The sequence below is a fragment of the Gobio gobio genome (assembly GCF_949357685.1).
Source record: "Gobio gobio genome assembly, chromosome: 3".
In the NCBI taxonomy this organism is placed as follows: Eukaryota; Metazoa; Chordata; class Actinopteri; order Cypriniformes; family Gobionidae; genus Gobio; species Gobio gobio.
The window spans coordinates 70,641,873-70,660,055 of record NC_137099.1 but is presented as its reverse complement, the minus strand read 5'-3'; the positions used below and the strand labels follow the sequence as shown (position 1 = coordinate 70,660,055).

Sequence of the window (18,183 nt, the reverse complement as noted above, 5' to 3'; positions counted from 1 at the left end):
GATGGTCTTTACACTCCTCGGTCTTCACACTATGAGGGCTTCACACGAGGGCTGCCGCGGAGAACCGCACACTTATACTCACGTTAATTGTCCTTATTGAATACAGATGGCTACTCCCAGTGAAACGCGTTCGGCTCGCGTGAGGTCACGTGACTAACAAACTTTCACCAAACAGACAACCAACTACAGCACACAGACAACGTTCTGACTAACAGCTGAACTACAGATCACTTAAGAAAATGTAAACAGTACTCACAGACTAGTTGTTCTCCCTGAAGTTCAATTGCTTCCCTCAGCTTTTAGGGTTTTAGGGTTAGTTACTTTTGTAAGTATGCGTAATTTACTGTTAGTACTATAGCAAGAACATGAAATGTGTAACTACAAGTTTAACTGTAAATAACTATAAATTTAAATAACTTTAATGTATTAATGTTGTGTTGTTTTAAGGCCAATTCACACTGTACTGACAGACGTCGTCCAACGGTTAAAGACACTTTGTCCAGTTGTAAAATCAGTGTATATGTCTTTTGGGTTGTGGCATGTCTGAAATTTGTACGGATTGTAATCTGGTGGTTGTTCGTGTTGGTCTGTGTCAGTCTGAATTGGCATTTAATAATTCTATAAATGTGTGTGTTGTTCGTGTGTGTGTGTCAAACAGCCCAGCCGGACTCGAAGCAGCTGTGGTGATCGTGACAGCGGTGCTACGAACAGAACTACCTGCAGTATCAATCTACCAGTGTACCGCAGCGGCACCACAGTAAGACACACAGACACACACACAGAGAGACAGGTCTTTTTCTTTGCATTGTATCTGTCCTGTGCTTTGAGCTGTTACCCGCACACCCCGGCTTTCACCTCAGGGTTTTCACCATGAGTAGAAGGGCAAAGTCTGTGTAGGGGTAACGCCAGCTCTCGTCCCAGCATCAGTTTTGCTGGTGACTCCCCAGTGGTGGTGGGGTTGGTGGGCCAGTTTTCCCTCTTACAAGACATGGAGTGCAGTCCAAAACAAGCTTCTCAATGTCTATGTTCAACCCTGGCCACCATACAAGATCCCTACAACACTGCTTCAGTTTAACTATGCCGAGATGGTCCTCATGTAACATGGCCAGCACTTGTCCTCTGAGCTTTAGCAGGAATAATGACACAGTGTCCATGGGTCAAGCATGTATCATTCCAGCATGACAATTCATGTTTCACTGGGACATACAGCGGGACATCTGTTGTCATTTGAGCTGGCCAGCCATTTAGGACGTACACTATATTGCCAAAAGTATTGTGCCGCCCCTCCACATTCCTGAGTTCAGGTGTTCAATCCCTTCCTGGCCACAGGTGTGTAAATGAAGCACTAGGTCTGCAGACGCTTTTACACACATTAGTGAGAGAATGGGCCGCTCTCAGGAGCGTGGTACCGTAATCGGTGGACACCTGTGCAATAAGTCCATTCGGGACATTTCCTCACTACTAAATATTCCACGCTCAACTGTTCAACTGCAAGCAATTGGGAACAACAGCAACTCAGCCACGAAGTGAAATCACAGAGCAGGGTCAGCGCATGCTGAGGGTCACAGAATTCGCCAACTTTCTGCAGAGTCAAGAGCTCCAGACCTTGTTTTTCAGTGGTTGGCCACTTAGTTCCAGTGAAAGGAACTCTTAATGTTTCACCAAGACATTTTGGACAATTTCATGCTCCCAACTTTGTGGGATCAGTTTGGGGACGGACCCTTCCTGTCCCAACATGACTGACCAGTGCACAAAGCGTCGCTCCATAAAGACATGGATGAGCGAGTTTGGTGTGGAGGAACTGGACTGGCCTGCACAGAGTCCTGACCTCAACCCGATAGAACACCTTTGGGATGAATTAGAGCGGAGACTGAGAGCCAGGCCTTCTCGTCCAACATCAGTGCCTGACCTCACAAATGTGCTTCTAGAAGAATGGTCAAAAATTCCCATAAAGAGTTGAAGCTGTTAGAGCTGCAAAGGGTTGGCCGACTCCATATTAAACCCTACGGATTAAGATCAGGATGTCATTAAATTTCATGTGCATGTAAAGGCCCAAAATGTTTGGCAATATTGTGTACTTCCAGACAGCGGAGAGGGTGGAATCAGCAACTGACTCCTCTGTGAGTTCCTCCAAGGACACAAAAGCCATGAGGGGTGCATGCACAAGCTGAATAAGATCCTTGTCCTCAACCACATGACAGGAGGCAATGGGTGATGACACAGAATGGGACAGCAAATCGACTATATATTATCTCTCCCTGATGTGTACTGTATCGTAAAATCATACTGCTGGAGATGGTCAGTCCAGCGGTACATGCACAGGGGTTTGTGGCCAGAACTAGAAGGAGACATAATTGCTGTCAGGACTTGGTGGTCGGTTTGAAGGGTGCATTTTCATCCATAAAAGTAGGGATGTCAGCGCTCGCACCTGGCACCTGATGTATAGCCTCAATATTGGAGTTTATGTTGACTGAGGGCAGCAAAAGTGGCCCTTAAGTGCTGTTGGTGAATCACTGCATTCGGGGCATGGACAATGACATCATCAAGGTATATGGGCAGTGCCAGGGACACCAGCCAGGATGATGGACATGATTTTTTGTAAATAGCTACATGCCGAACTGAGAAAAGGCATCCTCGTGTAACAGAATTAGCCAGCATGCGTATCAAATGCAGTAAGATTTCTGCTGTCTGGGTGAAGAAGGACCTGGAGATAACCTTTGCTTAGGTCAAGTTTGGGAAAAAAGTGTTGAGCCATGAAAGTGTGTAGTCAGCTTTTCGATGTCGGCAGAGGGTAGCGATCTGGGATTTCTGCCTTGTTGATGGATCTTAAATCCACACAAAAACTCAGACTGGCAGATTTTTCTTTAGCCAGTGTAAAATTAGCCACCCATGGGGAGGCGTTGACAGGTTCGACGATGTCCTCTGTTTGCATTATGCCGAGTTCTGCTGTGACTTCCTCACGCAATGCCAGCGGAATGGCAATTTCACCATGGGATACAAGAGAGGTTGGTGTGTGAATGCAGCTAAACACCCAAGATCTTCAAACAGTGTTGACCATTCTAGTTGACCGGTATAGCTGAAAGTCAGAATTTGAGCCCCCTTGTTGTCCAGCAGAGAAAAGTCCAGACTCATAAATAGGTCCAGTCTGAAGATGGTACTGCCATGGTCATAATGTGAAATTGGAAGTTGGACAGAGCCTTATTTCCAAACTGGAGAGACGCATGTATAAGACCAATAATGTTGATTGCAGAACTTCCATATCCAAAGAAATTCAGAGAGGGCAGCTGGAGGGGCAAGTGTGTCAGAAAACATTTGTAAGTGGCCATATTGAGTAGCGAGACTTTAGTGTCTAGCGAGATTCCCGCTGTGGCAGGGGAATACAAGAGTCTGTAGAAACCTCTGCTGAATCGGTTGAATGGATAATAGCAGGGGTTGTAGCATTAGCACGTGGGTTTCGTTGAGTAGGAGCTTGAACTGGAGCAGGCCGACACCATTTTGCAAAGTGGTTCGGCTTTTGACAGCGCTGATGTTTGTCCCTGTGCCGGACAGTCAAGGGCAAGAGATAAGTGTCTAGTAGAGCCACAATTTCCACATCGGCGCTGAACTTAAAGGTGTGCATATTGTATGTCATCTTGACAGACAGGTAATTTCAGTTTAACCCACAAATTACCTTTACCTAGAGGCCAGATATGAGAGGTATAATAACGAAGTAAAAATAATTTTTTCAATTATTCTCTTGGCAATGCTTGCATCATCTGTGATTTCTACTGCCTTCTAGACTCAGTTTCTGGCAAGCTTTCGTGTGGCAAAATGGGATTATGACTGGGCCGACAGGATGGAGATGATGATCACAGCTAACAGGTGAATGAGGCTGAATTTGACAGATTTGTTTGCTTTCAGGGCTGTTTCATATCAGTAATGTTCAGCAGAGATTGGGCTCACGATCCAGGACATAAAGGTTAAGAATATTGACTTCATGTTCATTCATGAGTAAATTCTGTATGTTTGTTCACAGTGATAACAATGGAAACATCAGCGATACGGTGGTGAGGAAAAGCGTCCCGGTTCAGTTCGCCGTTGATCTGGCGATCAGTCTGTGAGCGCATTTATTTAACTTATTTTCTTCTCTTTCGGTTTTATCTGTTCTTCATCTCTGAATGATTGAAAACTCAACATCTAAGTGTCTTTCTAAAGGTTCTATCTTCTTCTCACTCGCTCTTCTTCTCAAACTGTGTTATTACCAGTTGTATCATCAGCAGTTAACATTATATTAAAATGACAGAGAATCAAATGATTGACTGAGAAGTTATTGAGATATTGTGTTTGTCAGAGTGGCTGAAGACTCTGTGATGTATGTAAACTTCTCTCTGGACGACAGAGGTCCAAAACCTCTCAACATCATCTACAAGGTCAGAGAGTCAAACACACATCTGGAGCTTCATTGTGCAGTTTTTGGGCTCGACGTGATCAGATTGCTGTGTGTTTGTGTTCACAGGTGAAGAATCTGGGTGTTAAAGGTCTGCCGGTGTCGCTCAAGCTCAGCCTGCCCTGTCAAACTACACATGTGATTTTAACCCATCTGAACTTCGGCATGCAGGAGGTGCGTCACTCGTTCATCAGCTCATACCATCACCCCAGCATGTGTTAACATTAACATCTTGTGTTCTTCTCTACAGAACTCTACAGTGCAGTGCAAACCAGAGGTAAGAGATCATAGACCCTTTTACACCTGCGGTTAAAGGGATCCCTCACCAAAACATGATCGTTCTGTCATCATTTACTGACTCTCATGTCATTCAAACCTGTATGACTTCTTTCTTCTGTTGAACACAAAAAAGATGTTTTGAAAAACATTGGTGTTCAAACAACATTTCTTAAAATATCTTCTTTTGTTTTCCACCGAAGAAAGAAAGCCATACAGGTTTCGAACAACATGAGGCTGAATAAACAATGTCAGAATGATCATTTTTGATAAAAAAAATGTCATCTGATTCTCTGGTTTATTGGTGATCAGTGTTGTGTTGATGTTTCAGGGCGGTCACTGCGGGAAGTTTGAGTGTGCTCAGTTTGATCTGCAGAAATCTTCAGAAGTTCACTTCATCCTGACGGCACTCGCAGCTCTCCAGAACGTGAAGGAATACGAGAGCGTGAGTGACGAACACAGACAAACAAACACAAGTTTAAGATGGAATAACTCTAAAACCAGACTCTGTTTCTGCTGCTGTAGAAACACTCCTTCGATGAGTTCAGAGAGGATTTTGTCTTCAAGATCAGCGCCGAGCTCCACTACAACAAGAGCCGCTACAACCAGACGTCAACCGGCCTGAAATCACAGGTACCCACATCTCACTCCTTCATCCATCATTTAACCCTCTCGAGTCAGCGGGCGCGCCGGCGCGATTGGCTCTCTTTTTTTCTTATCAGTGCCAAAGAGACTCACTAGTAACTCTGTCGTTTTTTATCATTCAGGCAAGTGTTATACATAATTATAATCTGTTAAGTTTATATTTTTTCACAATAAAAACAAAATGTTTTGCTTTTTGCAAAATAAAGAAAACAAACATTATGCGCGATCTGCAGCCTCTCTCTCAAAGACATTCATTCAGATAGTCTTCAGAAAATGACCTCTAGCAAAGTGAATACTTGTCTCACAAATATGAGACATATGTCTAAAGAAACGTTGAAATATCAGGTTTTAAACAATGTAAACCAAATCGAAAACAAATATGCTGTGTTTATGTAATCTGGTTGAAAAGTGATAGATGTCAGTCTTTCGCGAGCCACTTCATTATCCGCTAATGTGACCACGCCCACGGAGCGCACGCTCTTTCACATCTAGTGAAGCACTGAAACGTTACTTCAGCTACATCGTTTTGAAACGCTTTAATTCTCCTCATGAAAAGCTGTTCATTTCTTAAAGCAACGGATTCAGGGCTGATTGTAAGGTAGGCTTTATTCTGTTAAGTTTATTCTGTTAGCATCTGTGAATATTAAACGCACAAAGACTGTTTAAATATGATCCTGCTGCAACCTAAGATGTCATACTTGCAAGACTGTTTAGACAAGATTTATTAGGCTTGTTTTTGACAGATTATAACGTGTTTATTGTAAAAGAGCCTATTGCCACAACAATAAAGCTTTTATTCACAAATGTCTGCTCAGATGCTATAAATATAGTACCAGTCAAACGTATTTTGCTTCATATTGATGTTTAAATATTGTAGCCTAATGTTATTTTTTTTTATTTAATATCAAAGTTTGTTTTATTGAGTTAATATCAAGTTTTGTTTTGTAGAAAGTGTTTTTTTTAGAAGTTTTGAAGTTTTGACATGCTCTGACATTTGTGTTTCTTTTTTCAGTTGCTTATAAACACATTAATGGCAAAAGTGTAATTACACAGTATTCAGCACAAACTGGGCTTCCATCAGAGGTGGATTAAGGTGGTCAGGGGCCCCTAGGTTGCTCTTTGTGTAAGGCCCCCCTTAATCATTATGCTTTACTAGAAAAATGTATTTAGTGCCATACATGGTCCACACACAAATATGGTGAACCAGCATATACACACACACACATTGAGACTACAGTGTTTCCTCTACATTCCTTCAAGTGGTGCACCACCACTGTACGAAAATGACCACCACACCACATTGGTAAAATGAGAAATTAAACATTACAAACAAAACACAAATACAAACAAAACAAAACACGAATACAAACACACACGGCCCAGTGCTTAGAAGCAGCCTTTTAATTAACAGAGATGGTGGAAAGATATTACCCTCTGCCACAGATATATGTAACTATAAACAGCAAAGCAACAGAATTCCCTGCATTCACAGTTCAACTGCAAGCTGGTTTAGCTTTATAAACCAACAGGTAGACAACAGCATCAGTGCAGAACACCCTGTTTTACTGAGGCAAAATCACAACATCATTACTGAGAAACACTGTAGTATTGGCTGTCTCAGTGTGTGTGTGTGTATATGCTGGTTCACCATATTTGCATGTGGACCATGTGTGGCTAAATACATTTTTCCAGTAAAGCATAATGATTAAAGGGGGCCTTACACAAAGAGCAGCCTAGGGGCCCCTGACCACCTTAATCCACCTCTGATGGAAGCCCAGTTTGTGCTGAATACAGTGTAATTACACTTTTGCCATTAATGTGTTTATAAGCAACTGAAAAAAAGAAACACAAATGTCAGAGCATGTCAAAACTTCTAAAGGGCCCCAAAACAGCTCAGACTCCTAGGGGTTAAAGATGATCAGCATTTGAAAAGTTTCTCTCTGTTCCTCTCAGATTGAATTGAAGGGGGAGTTTATCGTTCCACCCAGTAAAATGCTGATCTGCGGCATTGGCGCAGGGGGCGGGTTATTCCTGCTCATTATCATAGTGGTCCTGCTGCTGAAGGTAAGAACCAATCAAATCGCCTCACACCTGATGTCATCATTCACATCTCAAATTCTCAAGCCAATCTGCATGTGTGTGTTTGTGTGTAGTGTGGGTTTTTTAAACGAAACCACCCTGAAGATTTCCCCCAAGAGGGTGCATATGTAACTGCGGTTGAAGACTCTCCCCTCATGATCAAGAATGCTAAAGAAAATGGCAGTGAGAACGACAGCGCAGAGAAGGAAGTGACAAAGACGAATCCCAGCCCTGAACCGCCAAACACTGACGAATAAAACCACACTTTATTTTCAGCACACCAAAAGGTGAAGATGTTTGTTTGGAAGGATTCATTGTTAAAGGGTAACTTCAGTGATTTAGCATTAGGCTTTGTATCAGTAGAAACCCGGTAGTATATTTAAATGATGGTACTTTTTCCCCTCATATCCCCCTGAGACGAGAGAATTATGCATTTTATTTCTGGAAAAAATCCTCCGATTAAGCAAATATCATCATTTTGCGTCATCTGAGGATTTTTTGGCCAGAGGCTAGAGACTACAGCCACTAGATGGAGCTGTTCAGCATGTTATCAACCTGCCCATAGGGGAGAGATCTCACACACAGAATGAAGACACAGACGGCCGCACGGACAATCATAACGGAGCGGTGCAGAGTAAAGTGAGTGTTTCAACGTTTGACACTGCTGCGTCTGTGCCCGAACTTTCATTCGGCTCACTCACACTTTATTGAAAAGACAAGTTCAGTTTTTAATTGTAGTGTTTATTCTCTAACTGAACGAAATGATTGTATTACTATGAAGATCAAAACGACGGTGTACGGAGTGGCCTCGTAGGGCAGCGAAGCAAGTGCATTCTGGGAGTTGTTGTCTTTCATCCACATGAGACAAAAATAAATGTTCTGTCTTTTCTCAGTCTAAAAGACACCAAATTCTAAAATAATTACTGCATAAATGATCCAGTTTAAATACAAAGTTTAATGCTAAATCACTGAAGTAACCCTTTAATGATCTATAATGTATGATAATGTTTTCTTGAGGCTCATTGTGTATTCAGTCTGTGTCTTGTTCTGAATATTAATATTTTTAAAAGGAGAGAAATTAATAAATGTGATATTGGTGGGTATGTTTATTGTGAGACTGATGTTTTTTTGGCACTTTTTCAAGGCATATACGAAAAATGAATTATCTAAATTGTCCAAGTCCATTGAAGGAATAGTTTGCTGAACCCACCCACATGAAAAATATATTTTAAATATTTAAAATTAAAAATATTTATAATATAATATACCCTAGGCTACATGTTCAAAATAAAACATAGCCTGCGTGGTTTTTCAAAATCCTTTAGCATAATTACATTGCATGAAAGTTCAATTATTTAGCATTATTTATCATGACCCTGATTTCGCCCTTTTTCTTGCTGCTCGCCATTCTCAAGTAAAAAAGGTGGACGTTGAATGGCGCACTTTTATATGCTAATGATATTAATCAGGGGGCATTTACAAGGTGGAGATCTGAAACCATTCAGCCACGCACAATTTCAAGATCATTTGCGATTTATACATTTCACATGCGAAAGAGAGGCGTACAAACGTTTTTTTTGTGTGCGTACGTTCGTTTTCCAGAATCATGTGTACACATTAGATCAAACATAGGACAGTTTCTACGCAACATTTTATAAATGAGTGTCACAGGGTGTTTTGGTGTTAGTTCATGTTTTTAGTTCATGTTTACTGTCATGTTTCTAAGTTTGTCTTGTTCTGTCAGCTTCCTGGTTTTGTCATGTGTTTCATTGTCATGTGACTCCCATGCCCTCACGTGATCTTGTGTCTTGTCCTGTCAATGGTTCATTGTTTAATCACTGTTCACAGGTGTCACTTGTCTTGTCATTAGTGTGTGTATTTAAGCCCTCATGTTTGCCATGTGTCTTTGTCGAGTATTACTATGTGTAACCGCTGTTGGTGAGTGTCTGTCTGTCATGTTTTTTAGTCAAGTTTGTTTCAAGTCAAGTCAAGTCAAGTCAAGTCAAGTCAAGTCAAGTCAAGTCAAGTCAAGTCAAGTCAAGTCAAGTCAAGTCAAGTCAAGTCAAGTCAAGTCAAGTCAAGTCAAGTCAAGTCAAGTCAAGTCAAGTCAAGTCAAGTCAAGTCCACCATTGGATTCTGTGTATCACGTTGTAAATAAACTGCACTTGGGTTCTCAACTTGCCTCCAGTGGGATTCGTTACAATGAGGCCCCTGAAGTCTGATTACAAAATAACAGACATCCAAGCATGAACATGAACAAACCTAAAACCTAAAGTGGGGGCTCTGGCTTGGTGGCCATGATGTGAACAGGCTCTGACCCTATCCCTATCATTCGGGATTACAGAGCTCCTCATCCACAATTCCCCACAGTATAAGAAGAACCACTCAACAAGAGTTCAAAGTCAATATATTGGGCCAGAGTCCAGTGAGGGGTTTGAATGGGCATAAGATAGGCCAGGTTCTCCTCTAATCTGACTCGAAAAATATCCTTCACCTCATTAAAAGCCACCACATGACACAATCCCAAACTCCTTCACGTAATTTCCCTGGGGACAATTCCCCTGGCATAAATGCTGGAGACGAACTGCTGGATTCATAATGTAGGTCTATCTTTCTGTAGAGTAGCCCACTGAAAGTGACTTGAGTTGAACCCAAGTGCAGTATTCAACATAAACGTGAACAAAATAAACAAGGACTTGGCTTGACTTAAACATGAACATAGAACTCAACAAGAAACACCTGAACACAATGAACCAATAAACCAGAGAGAAGAACCACATGACTAAACCAACCAATGAGAACAACACAACACAGGAACCAAGGGATGCATATGACTCTAGGCTTGTTTGACTTCCTACAGCACAGCACAGACCGATCGGCGACTGATTTGAAGCAATGCATTCCAGTAAGAAATGTGTCCACCTTGAGACAGCGCCAACGCCATGTGTCTGTGATGTTTGTCAACAAAGCACTGCAAGAGCGGTTCGAGAGCAGCCGGCTGGTGTTTTCTGGCCCATCCTGGGCTGAAGCACAGGCTCTTCTCTTTAGCACAATGGTGACCCACAAAACAGATGATACGGAAACCCTTTGAATCCCAAAAGAACATTAAACACTAAAAGATCTCTCAAGACCTCACCATCTTCACTTATTACAATCCAGACTTTATTTATTTCATACTAAAGCTCTTATTGAGAACTAATAGAGGTTTGTGCCTCACACACACAACCATGTGTGTCAACCATGACTACGCCACAACCATGACCACAACCACGCCACAACCATGACCATGCCGCAACCATGACCACGCCACAACCATGACCACACCGCAACCATGACCACGCCACAACCATGACCACACCGCAACCATGACCACGCCACAACCATGACCACACCGCAACCATGACCACGCCACAACTATGACCCACGCTATAACCATGACCACGCCACAACTATGACCCACGCTATAACCATGACCACGCCACAACTATGACCCACGCTATAACCATGACCACGCCACAACTATGACCAGGCCTCAACTATGACCACGCCACAACCATGACCACACCACAACCATGACCACACCGCAACCATGCATGTTGGAGAATTAGGGATGAAGGGAAGGGGAAGAGAGAAGGGGATGGTAGTCAGGCTGATATGGGCATCTGGTATTGGTGGCCGGGAGACTCAGTTAAATGTAGGCGGAGTGATTGGGAAGGTAGGATTGGTATGACAGAGGTCGTTGAGATTGCTATGGATGTAAGAGCGGTATGCTTGAGAGGAATTGGATTGTCTTGTCTGAGATACCTCATCTAGAATCAGATGTAAAACAGGTATGATACACTGCATGAAAAGTGGGATTTTCGACCCCGTAAACGCCTGTATACTCCTGGAAATCTCCCTAATTTTCGGCAGTTTTCGACAATTTAGAGGCAGCGAACGTCGCGTTCGTCTGTGCCACAAATTGTCGTAAACGAACCATGACGTAGGTGGAGAGCCCCCCGCTGAGACCGCGCGGAGGTGCGACGCCTCTAATTTGCATATGAATAGCAGTGAAACCAGAGAGTCAACGGCCAGACTTGAATTTACTCACTCACTATTGGCTGAAGCCACTACATTTAAAAAAGAAAAACCCCTCGTGATTGGTTGGCAGATCACTGCAAACCAATCATTATTGGTCACCCTGGCTCATTATAAATGTAAACCCCAATAATAATAATAAATATATAATTTATGTTGTAATAATTTGTTTCATATTAATGTTATTGTGCTATGAAGTATTCATACCATCAAGGAATATATGGGAAAATTATACGGACCGTGCCGTTTATTCAAACTAGGGGCTTCATTTATAAGCATACAGCTGTTCATTCAAAGAAAGGGCTTCATTTATAAAACACAGCGGTTTACTCAAAGAAAGAGCTTTATTGTTAAACACACAACTATGTACAGTGCAGCAGTAATGTCTCGTAATGTAATGTAAAGTTCGGCGTGCTCCAGGCTGCGAGAGGGCGGTGGCCGCACAATCCATCCAGACACCCCGTCAACAAAGCCGTCTTCCTCGTCAGATATGAGTTTAATGGTCGCGGACTTCCAAATGTCCACCTCATCCAGCACACTCTCGCTTCCAGCAACTGTAATACAATCCATAAAGACCATAAGCAACCTGAAAAATACTCACATTGACAAAAAACGGATCTAATATAATAAATCTGACCCTTTTTCTTCTTGATCGACTCCGAGCTAAACTTCGCAGTTTCCGCCTGCGATGTAAGTTCAGGTTGTTTGTATCTGAAGCTCCGGCGTATCGATTCATAATACGTCTTACAGGCAGCTGGAAAACAATTACATGAGACTGGTATTAATAAAAACAGTCACGGTAAAATTAAACAAGGAATGAGAAAAACATTAGAAGTTATACTTACACACAATTTCGTCATGATCAGCGGTTAAATCTGGAGTCGCGGAAATCGCTCCAAGCAGATAAGAGGTCACGGCTTCGTTATGAGGCGAGGATAGTCTGTGAAAACAAAATGTGCAGTTTTAAGCTCGGATCTATTAACGCATCCATTTCCTTATACAGCTGAATAAAAGCATATTCTTTATATCGTAACGTTACATTACCCATGCTGTGGTTCATAGCGCCTGCAGTTTGCCTCAGAGTTATGAAGACGAAGACAGCCTCCTGAAAATGAGTCCAAAAAGTTCGTCGCGTCCATGCAGAGATTGAGTTGAAGACGGTGTCCTGTCATTGTTGATCACGAAAAAGGAAAGCAGCAAAAAACATAAAAAAAATAGTTTAAAGCTTGTCTTCTACGCGTCATGGCCATGACCTCGACCTCGCATGTCATTGGACTAGGGCTCTAATATGGAACGCGCCCGGGGCCAAATCTCTTTATACGAAATTGCTTAACTGACTACTGTGCTAGAGTAAAGTAGCCTAATGTTACAATGTATATTAAGTAAATGCTTAATATTATACAATTATTATAATTTATCTATATGGGTTATTGTTGGTTTTTTAAAGTTAGGCTATATATAATTTCTAAAAGTATAGGCTAATTTACACAGCACATATTTATAACTGAAAACACACACACGCACAACTTTATTCACTTTCACATAATAATGTTTTTGTAATTTGGTGTTTAGTTTGTTGTATAGTTTGTTTATACTGTTCTGTCTCTGTTTTGTTTCCAGGAACATCTGATGAGTGCTATAATAAAATGACTTCATTATATTTAAAATATGTTTTGATATTCATTTTATTTATATTATTAATATTTTATTTACCCATAAACGTGTCTTTAGGAAGCCATAAGTTATAGAGACAAGAATAACTTTTGCCATTTAAATGCAAAAATCCCAGCATGCACTGCAGTATGAATAATTATTGTCACCACTGTTGAGGATTGTATTGATGTATTGATGTCTAAGTGTGTATCGTAATAATCATTGGCATTGACAATTGTTTAATAGAAAATGTGTTTGTTTTTTAACAGCTTTGCTATACCTGAACCTCAGTCAATAAACTAAAAATATACATATGAGTGAGAATTCACCATCAGTAAAGATCACTTTATGATCTTTTAAAAGTCTTAAAAGCTGCAAAAGAAACGTTTACTTTTGCAATGCTCAAGTGTTTATTATAAAAACACTTCTTCAATTGCTTAAAATAAACTTGCTTTAGAAAGACAAAAGGGTCACAAGCCCAACTAAAGCAACACTGAAAAACAGTTTGACCAATAAAACATCAACATCAATCCTCAACAATAAATTCTGTAGACGTGTGACAGAAATAAAGTCCGTCTGGTTAGTGTATAGTGTTCCTCTATACTCATATTCAAGGACACAACTCACTGGATGAAATCAGACAACTATTTATTTCTTCTTCTAGCTTGTTGCTTAACAACCTTAATCTCTAGCCCCACCAGGTGGCCCTAACCTGCCACTACATCTCCCCCTTTTAGATGAAAGTATACTTGTTTTAACAGAACTTTAAAATAATGAGATACATTCAACAGTATGGCTAATCCGTTATTTTATAACTTTACGAATTCCTTCAAATCCTTTCTTTAACTTAAAAGTGTAGTTCAGTCGTGACTCATGAGTAGAGGCTCGACTGGCATTTGAGCTTCGCATGCGCAAATCTCGCATCTCTCGACCATTTGCTTTACCTCAGATGTGATACCCGGCCACCAGACTGATTCTCTGGCCCTAGCTAGACATTTGTTGATACCTTGATGTCCCTGGTGCAGTCTCTGCAGGATGTCAGGTCTCATGCATTCAGGGATTATAAATCTCTCTCCTTTCATGAGCAGTCCTCTTCCTTCATGCAAGACTGACCTATTGGGCCAGTAGGGTAGCAGCTGTTCATGCACATCTCGTCTGTTTCCTGGCCAGCCCTTTGCAATGTATCGGCTGAGACATTTGCAGATGTTATCTGAAGTTTGTGCACTCTTAATCTGTTCCATCTTTGTCGGTGTGGCTTGCAAACTTTCTACTACACTGTCCAGATAAGCTTTGCATTCTATTTCCAGGTCTTGCTCCGCCTCTGTAGCTGTGGCTGAAAGAGGCGCTCTGGACAGGGCGTCAGCTGTTATCAGATTTTTACCTGGGACATGGATGATGTCGAAATTAAATCTGAGCAGCCTAAATCTGATAATCCTTAGCAGGAGGTCATCCAATGCTCTGGACTTCAGGAGTGTGATGAGTGGCTTGTGGCAGTTCTTATGGTAAAATCCAGTCCACTCAAGTATCCTCACAAACGTTCACATGCCCATGTAACAGCTAAAGCCTCCTTTTCTATTTGGGCATATCTTGATTCGGCTTTGGTCAGACTTCTAGAAATAAAAACAACAGGTCTCCACTCACCGTCTGTCTGTTTTTGTGTCAAGACACCTCCTAGTCCATACTAAGAGGCATCAGCTGATACCATAGTTTCATGATTGGGGCTGTACTGGGCTCACACAGTCTCTGACCCCAATTCCTTTTTTTGTCTCCAGAAACGCGTTCTGTTGAGGTGCTCCCCATGTCCAGCTGTTCTCCGTCTTTAAGAGGTCACGAATGGGCTTTGTCAGATCAGGCAGGCATGGCGAATATTTGCCTACAAAGTTCCCCATGCCCATAAAACGGCGAACATCTGCCACATCCTTTGGCCCAGGCATGTCAAGGATTGCCTTTATTTTACTGGGGTCTGCTCTGATGCCTTGAGAATTTATGACATGGGTTTCTGTCAGGGCAATTTCTTGTTTAGTGTGAGTCCAGCTTCTCTGAATTTCTGTAGCACCCTGTGCAGCCTGTCATCGTGTTCTGCACGGTCTCTTCCTATAACAAGGACATCGTCAGCATGACATAGGACTCCATCAACAGCATCAATCAGCTGAGAAATCCTCTTTTGGAAATGTTCGGGTGCCGATGATATACCAAAACGTAGCCTTTTGAAGTATAGCACCCCTCTGGAGTAATGAACGTGGTCAACAGCACTGAGTCTTTGTGGAGTGGCACTTGCCTGTTCTGTCTGTTGAATTAAGTATTGTAGGTTTCTTGTCTGGGACTCTTATTTTGAAAATTACCCGACTAAGCAAGGGAGCAGCCATTTTTAGTTCAGTTTGCTCAGCTCTCTCAAGCATTAAGCTCCATGTGACTGCTCCAGTTTTTCTTTAAAGTTCAAGCCTTCGAAAGCATTGTCAGTGAGTAGTTCTTGTAAAATGTGTAAATTGAGAATATTTTCTTTATTTTTTGTTATATTGGTAATATAATTCTGTGTTAATTGCTAGTGATGGGCAGACCGAGGCTTCGTGAAGCACTGAAGCAGTTGAAGCAAATGTGCCATATTGTTTTGACACTTCGAATCAATCCGACACCGTCTCTACGGCGACATCTAGTGCTCACTTGCATGTGTTGATCTGAAATACCATGACATTGAATCATGTAAAAAACAAAAAAAGAAAAAAAGTTTTTAACATCTGTCTGACAACTACATGATCTTGGTTTTGTAACCTGCAGCCTCCTCATTGCGAATAACTATAGTTTTTTTGTGGTCATGAAAAATGAACATTTATAAAATAAATAAAACCACAATGTGTCACATTTGTTACATAACATTTTTATTCGAAAATATTATTTGCTCTGCTGTTGAAGGAGTTAGCTGACTTCTTTTTTTTTTTTTTTACATATAATTTCTCCAGCCTTTGAAAAAATCCTCTCACATGGGACACTTGTCCTCTGCACCCTCCAAAATGCCAGGATGAGCTCCTCAAATGGTGCATCAAGGCTAGCTGCCTATCACAATACACACATCTCACTTTATTTGGTGTTTACAAATGGAAATGCTCCCACACCACAGATGTACGGCATCTCTTGTAATGGACAATAACAAAGATAACTTCCTGATTAACAACATCCTCCTGCTGGGAACATTTTATGTAGCCTACACAAATGCAAGTTCTTAAAGGTGAAACCAAGATTTTATTAATTTCACAATGAGTTTAACTCTTATACAAAAGCCCTTAAAGTTATGAAAATGCAATCAGTCTTTTTTCCATTATAGAAGAATATGATCTTCAAACAAAACCCTAGCCCCTTTAATGGTTTTTGTTTCTTTTATTATGATTTGCCTAATGTATTTTTCTACTGTACTTTCAAGCACCTGATCTGTATTTTGTAATACCAAAATGTTCTGTTACTGGCATGCTGTTTGTAAATGATTATTTGTTCAGCAATAAAAAAATGTACGGCATCTTTCATGTGGAGCCTCCGTTTTTATCTATTCTATTAATATATCTATCTATATACCACCTATGAATATAATTCTATATCTCTCACTTATGCTGTGCTATCTGTCACTATCTAACATATGAATGTGTCACTATATCTATACTATCTGTCACTGTCTATACCTATCAGTCAATATATCTCATTTAAATCTAGCCTAAATATAACTAACTAACCAAAGCGCACTATAAATCTCACTTATATCACAAAATCTCTCTCCTCTCACAAAAACCCATTTGGTGAAGATGGATTTACTTCACTTTTAAACTGTTGTGAATTAGGTTTATAAAGATGTGTGACTGTGTGGTGTGTTCCTGTCCCCTTTAATCAACGCAGTTTCGACAGGCGCCACCTGATGAAACACTCGAAGCTTCATTTAGCCATAGTCACGTGACATGGGTGTTTCGAATCACAGTTTGGAGCAGTGTTTCGAAACATCTGCGCTTCGGGATCTCGGCAAAGCGCCGAAACGTCAGTTTTGCGTCCGCCATCCCTATTAATTGCTCTAATTGCTCAACTGGTAAGTCTGCTATTCCATCCTTTATATTGTGCGTATAGTTTGTTTTGTATTTACTAAAAGGATTTTATTTGTGTATTGTTTTTGATAGTTTCACTCTCATTCAATGTATATTGGAGTAAACATCTGGGCCCGTATTCATAAAGAATCTTAATGCAAAGAGTAGCTCCTAGTGACAAAATTCTAAGAAAATTCTTAGAAATGTGGGCGTTTACTCTTAAAATTAACTAAAAAATCATAGTAAAGAAAAAAGTAATTCAGAAAGCATCTTAACCCTTAAAAGAGGTCTTAAGGTCAAATTTGTTAGGAGCACGGATGAGGACTTTTAAGAGGCTTAAGAGTTTCTTTAGCAGTGGAGAAAATGGCAGAAAGACGAAGAGGGAGAAGAAATGTGTTGCAGACGATGGATGACAGTGACTTAATAAGACGCTATAGATTAGATCGTGCAGGGATCATGTTTGTTGCATTAAACAATAATAAACCCAACTTTCAAACCACCAATTAAATAGACATGCCAGCAATCAGTGTAATTGGAAAGAGTGGAACAATGTTTATAGTTTTAAGCCAATCAAATACCTTAAAGAAAATTAACAGCATGGTAAATAATAAAAGGATTTATATACATATATTTATAATGTGTGTGTGTGTGTGTGAGAGAGAGAGAGAGAGAGAGAGAGAGAGAGAGAGAACGGTAAAATAGGACAATTTGCGCTTGTAATTTCAAAGTGAAGGCTTAGAATAGACCCTATACTTAAAAGCGCTCCTTTATTTCCCTTTTTGGACAACCAACCAATCACAGTCTTCAAAAGACTGTGTCATACGTAGCAACGGGGTCAGCCCCGCCTCTTCACTAAGATTAAAGTTTTTGTATTTTCCTTGCTCAGAGTTGCTCTCAGATCGGTCCTGAATAGCTCTTAAGCTAAGACTCCTACGTAAAAGTTTTTGAGCTAAATTAGGAGTTTTCTGA

The 18,183-nt window shown here is 40.9% G+C and overlaps 1 protein-coding gene across 6 annotated transcripts in view; it reads left to right on the top strand.

Annotated features, from left to right (window-relative positions):
* Window positions 1-16,669, top strand: part of LOC307123636 (integrin alpha-M-like) — a 39,169-nt gene extending 22,500 nt beyond the window's left edge. The window contains exons 21-31 of one of the 6 annotated variants that reach the window (XR_013816182.1): window positions 659-757; window positions 3,779-3,861; window positions 4,016-4,096; window positions 4,331-4,409; window positions 4,496-4,600; window positions 4,677-4,703; window positions 5,034-5,147; window positions 5,228-5,335; window positions 7,301-7,411; window positions 7,501-7,856; window positions 7,919-8,529. Coding sequence is in view for 5 of the 6 variants with exons in the window: in XM_079812249.1 (XP_079668375.1) it covers window positions 659-757; window positions 3,779-3,861; window positions 4,016-4,096; window positions 4,331-4,409; window positions 4,496-4,600; window positions 4,677-4,703; window positions 5,034-5,147; window positions 5,228-5,335; window positions 7,301-7,411; window positions 7,501-7,683 (990 nt within the window). In the remaining variant the exon portion in view is untranslated. Of the gene's footprint in view, window positions 1-658; window positions 758-3,778; window positions 3,862-4,015; window positions 4,097-4,330; window positions 4,410-4,495; window positions 4,601-4,676; window positions 4,704-5,033; window positions 5,148-5,227; window positions 5,336-7,300; window positions 7,412-7,500; window positions 7,857-7,918; window positions 8,530-13,123; window positions 13,167-14,463 lie in introns of those variants that run through there. The other 5 variants (XM_079812249.1, XM_079812250.1, XM_079812247.1 and 2 more) reach the window with 5 other exon arrangements.
* Window positions 16,670-18,183: the final 1,514 nt, after the last annotated feature.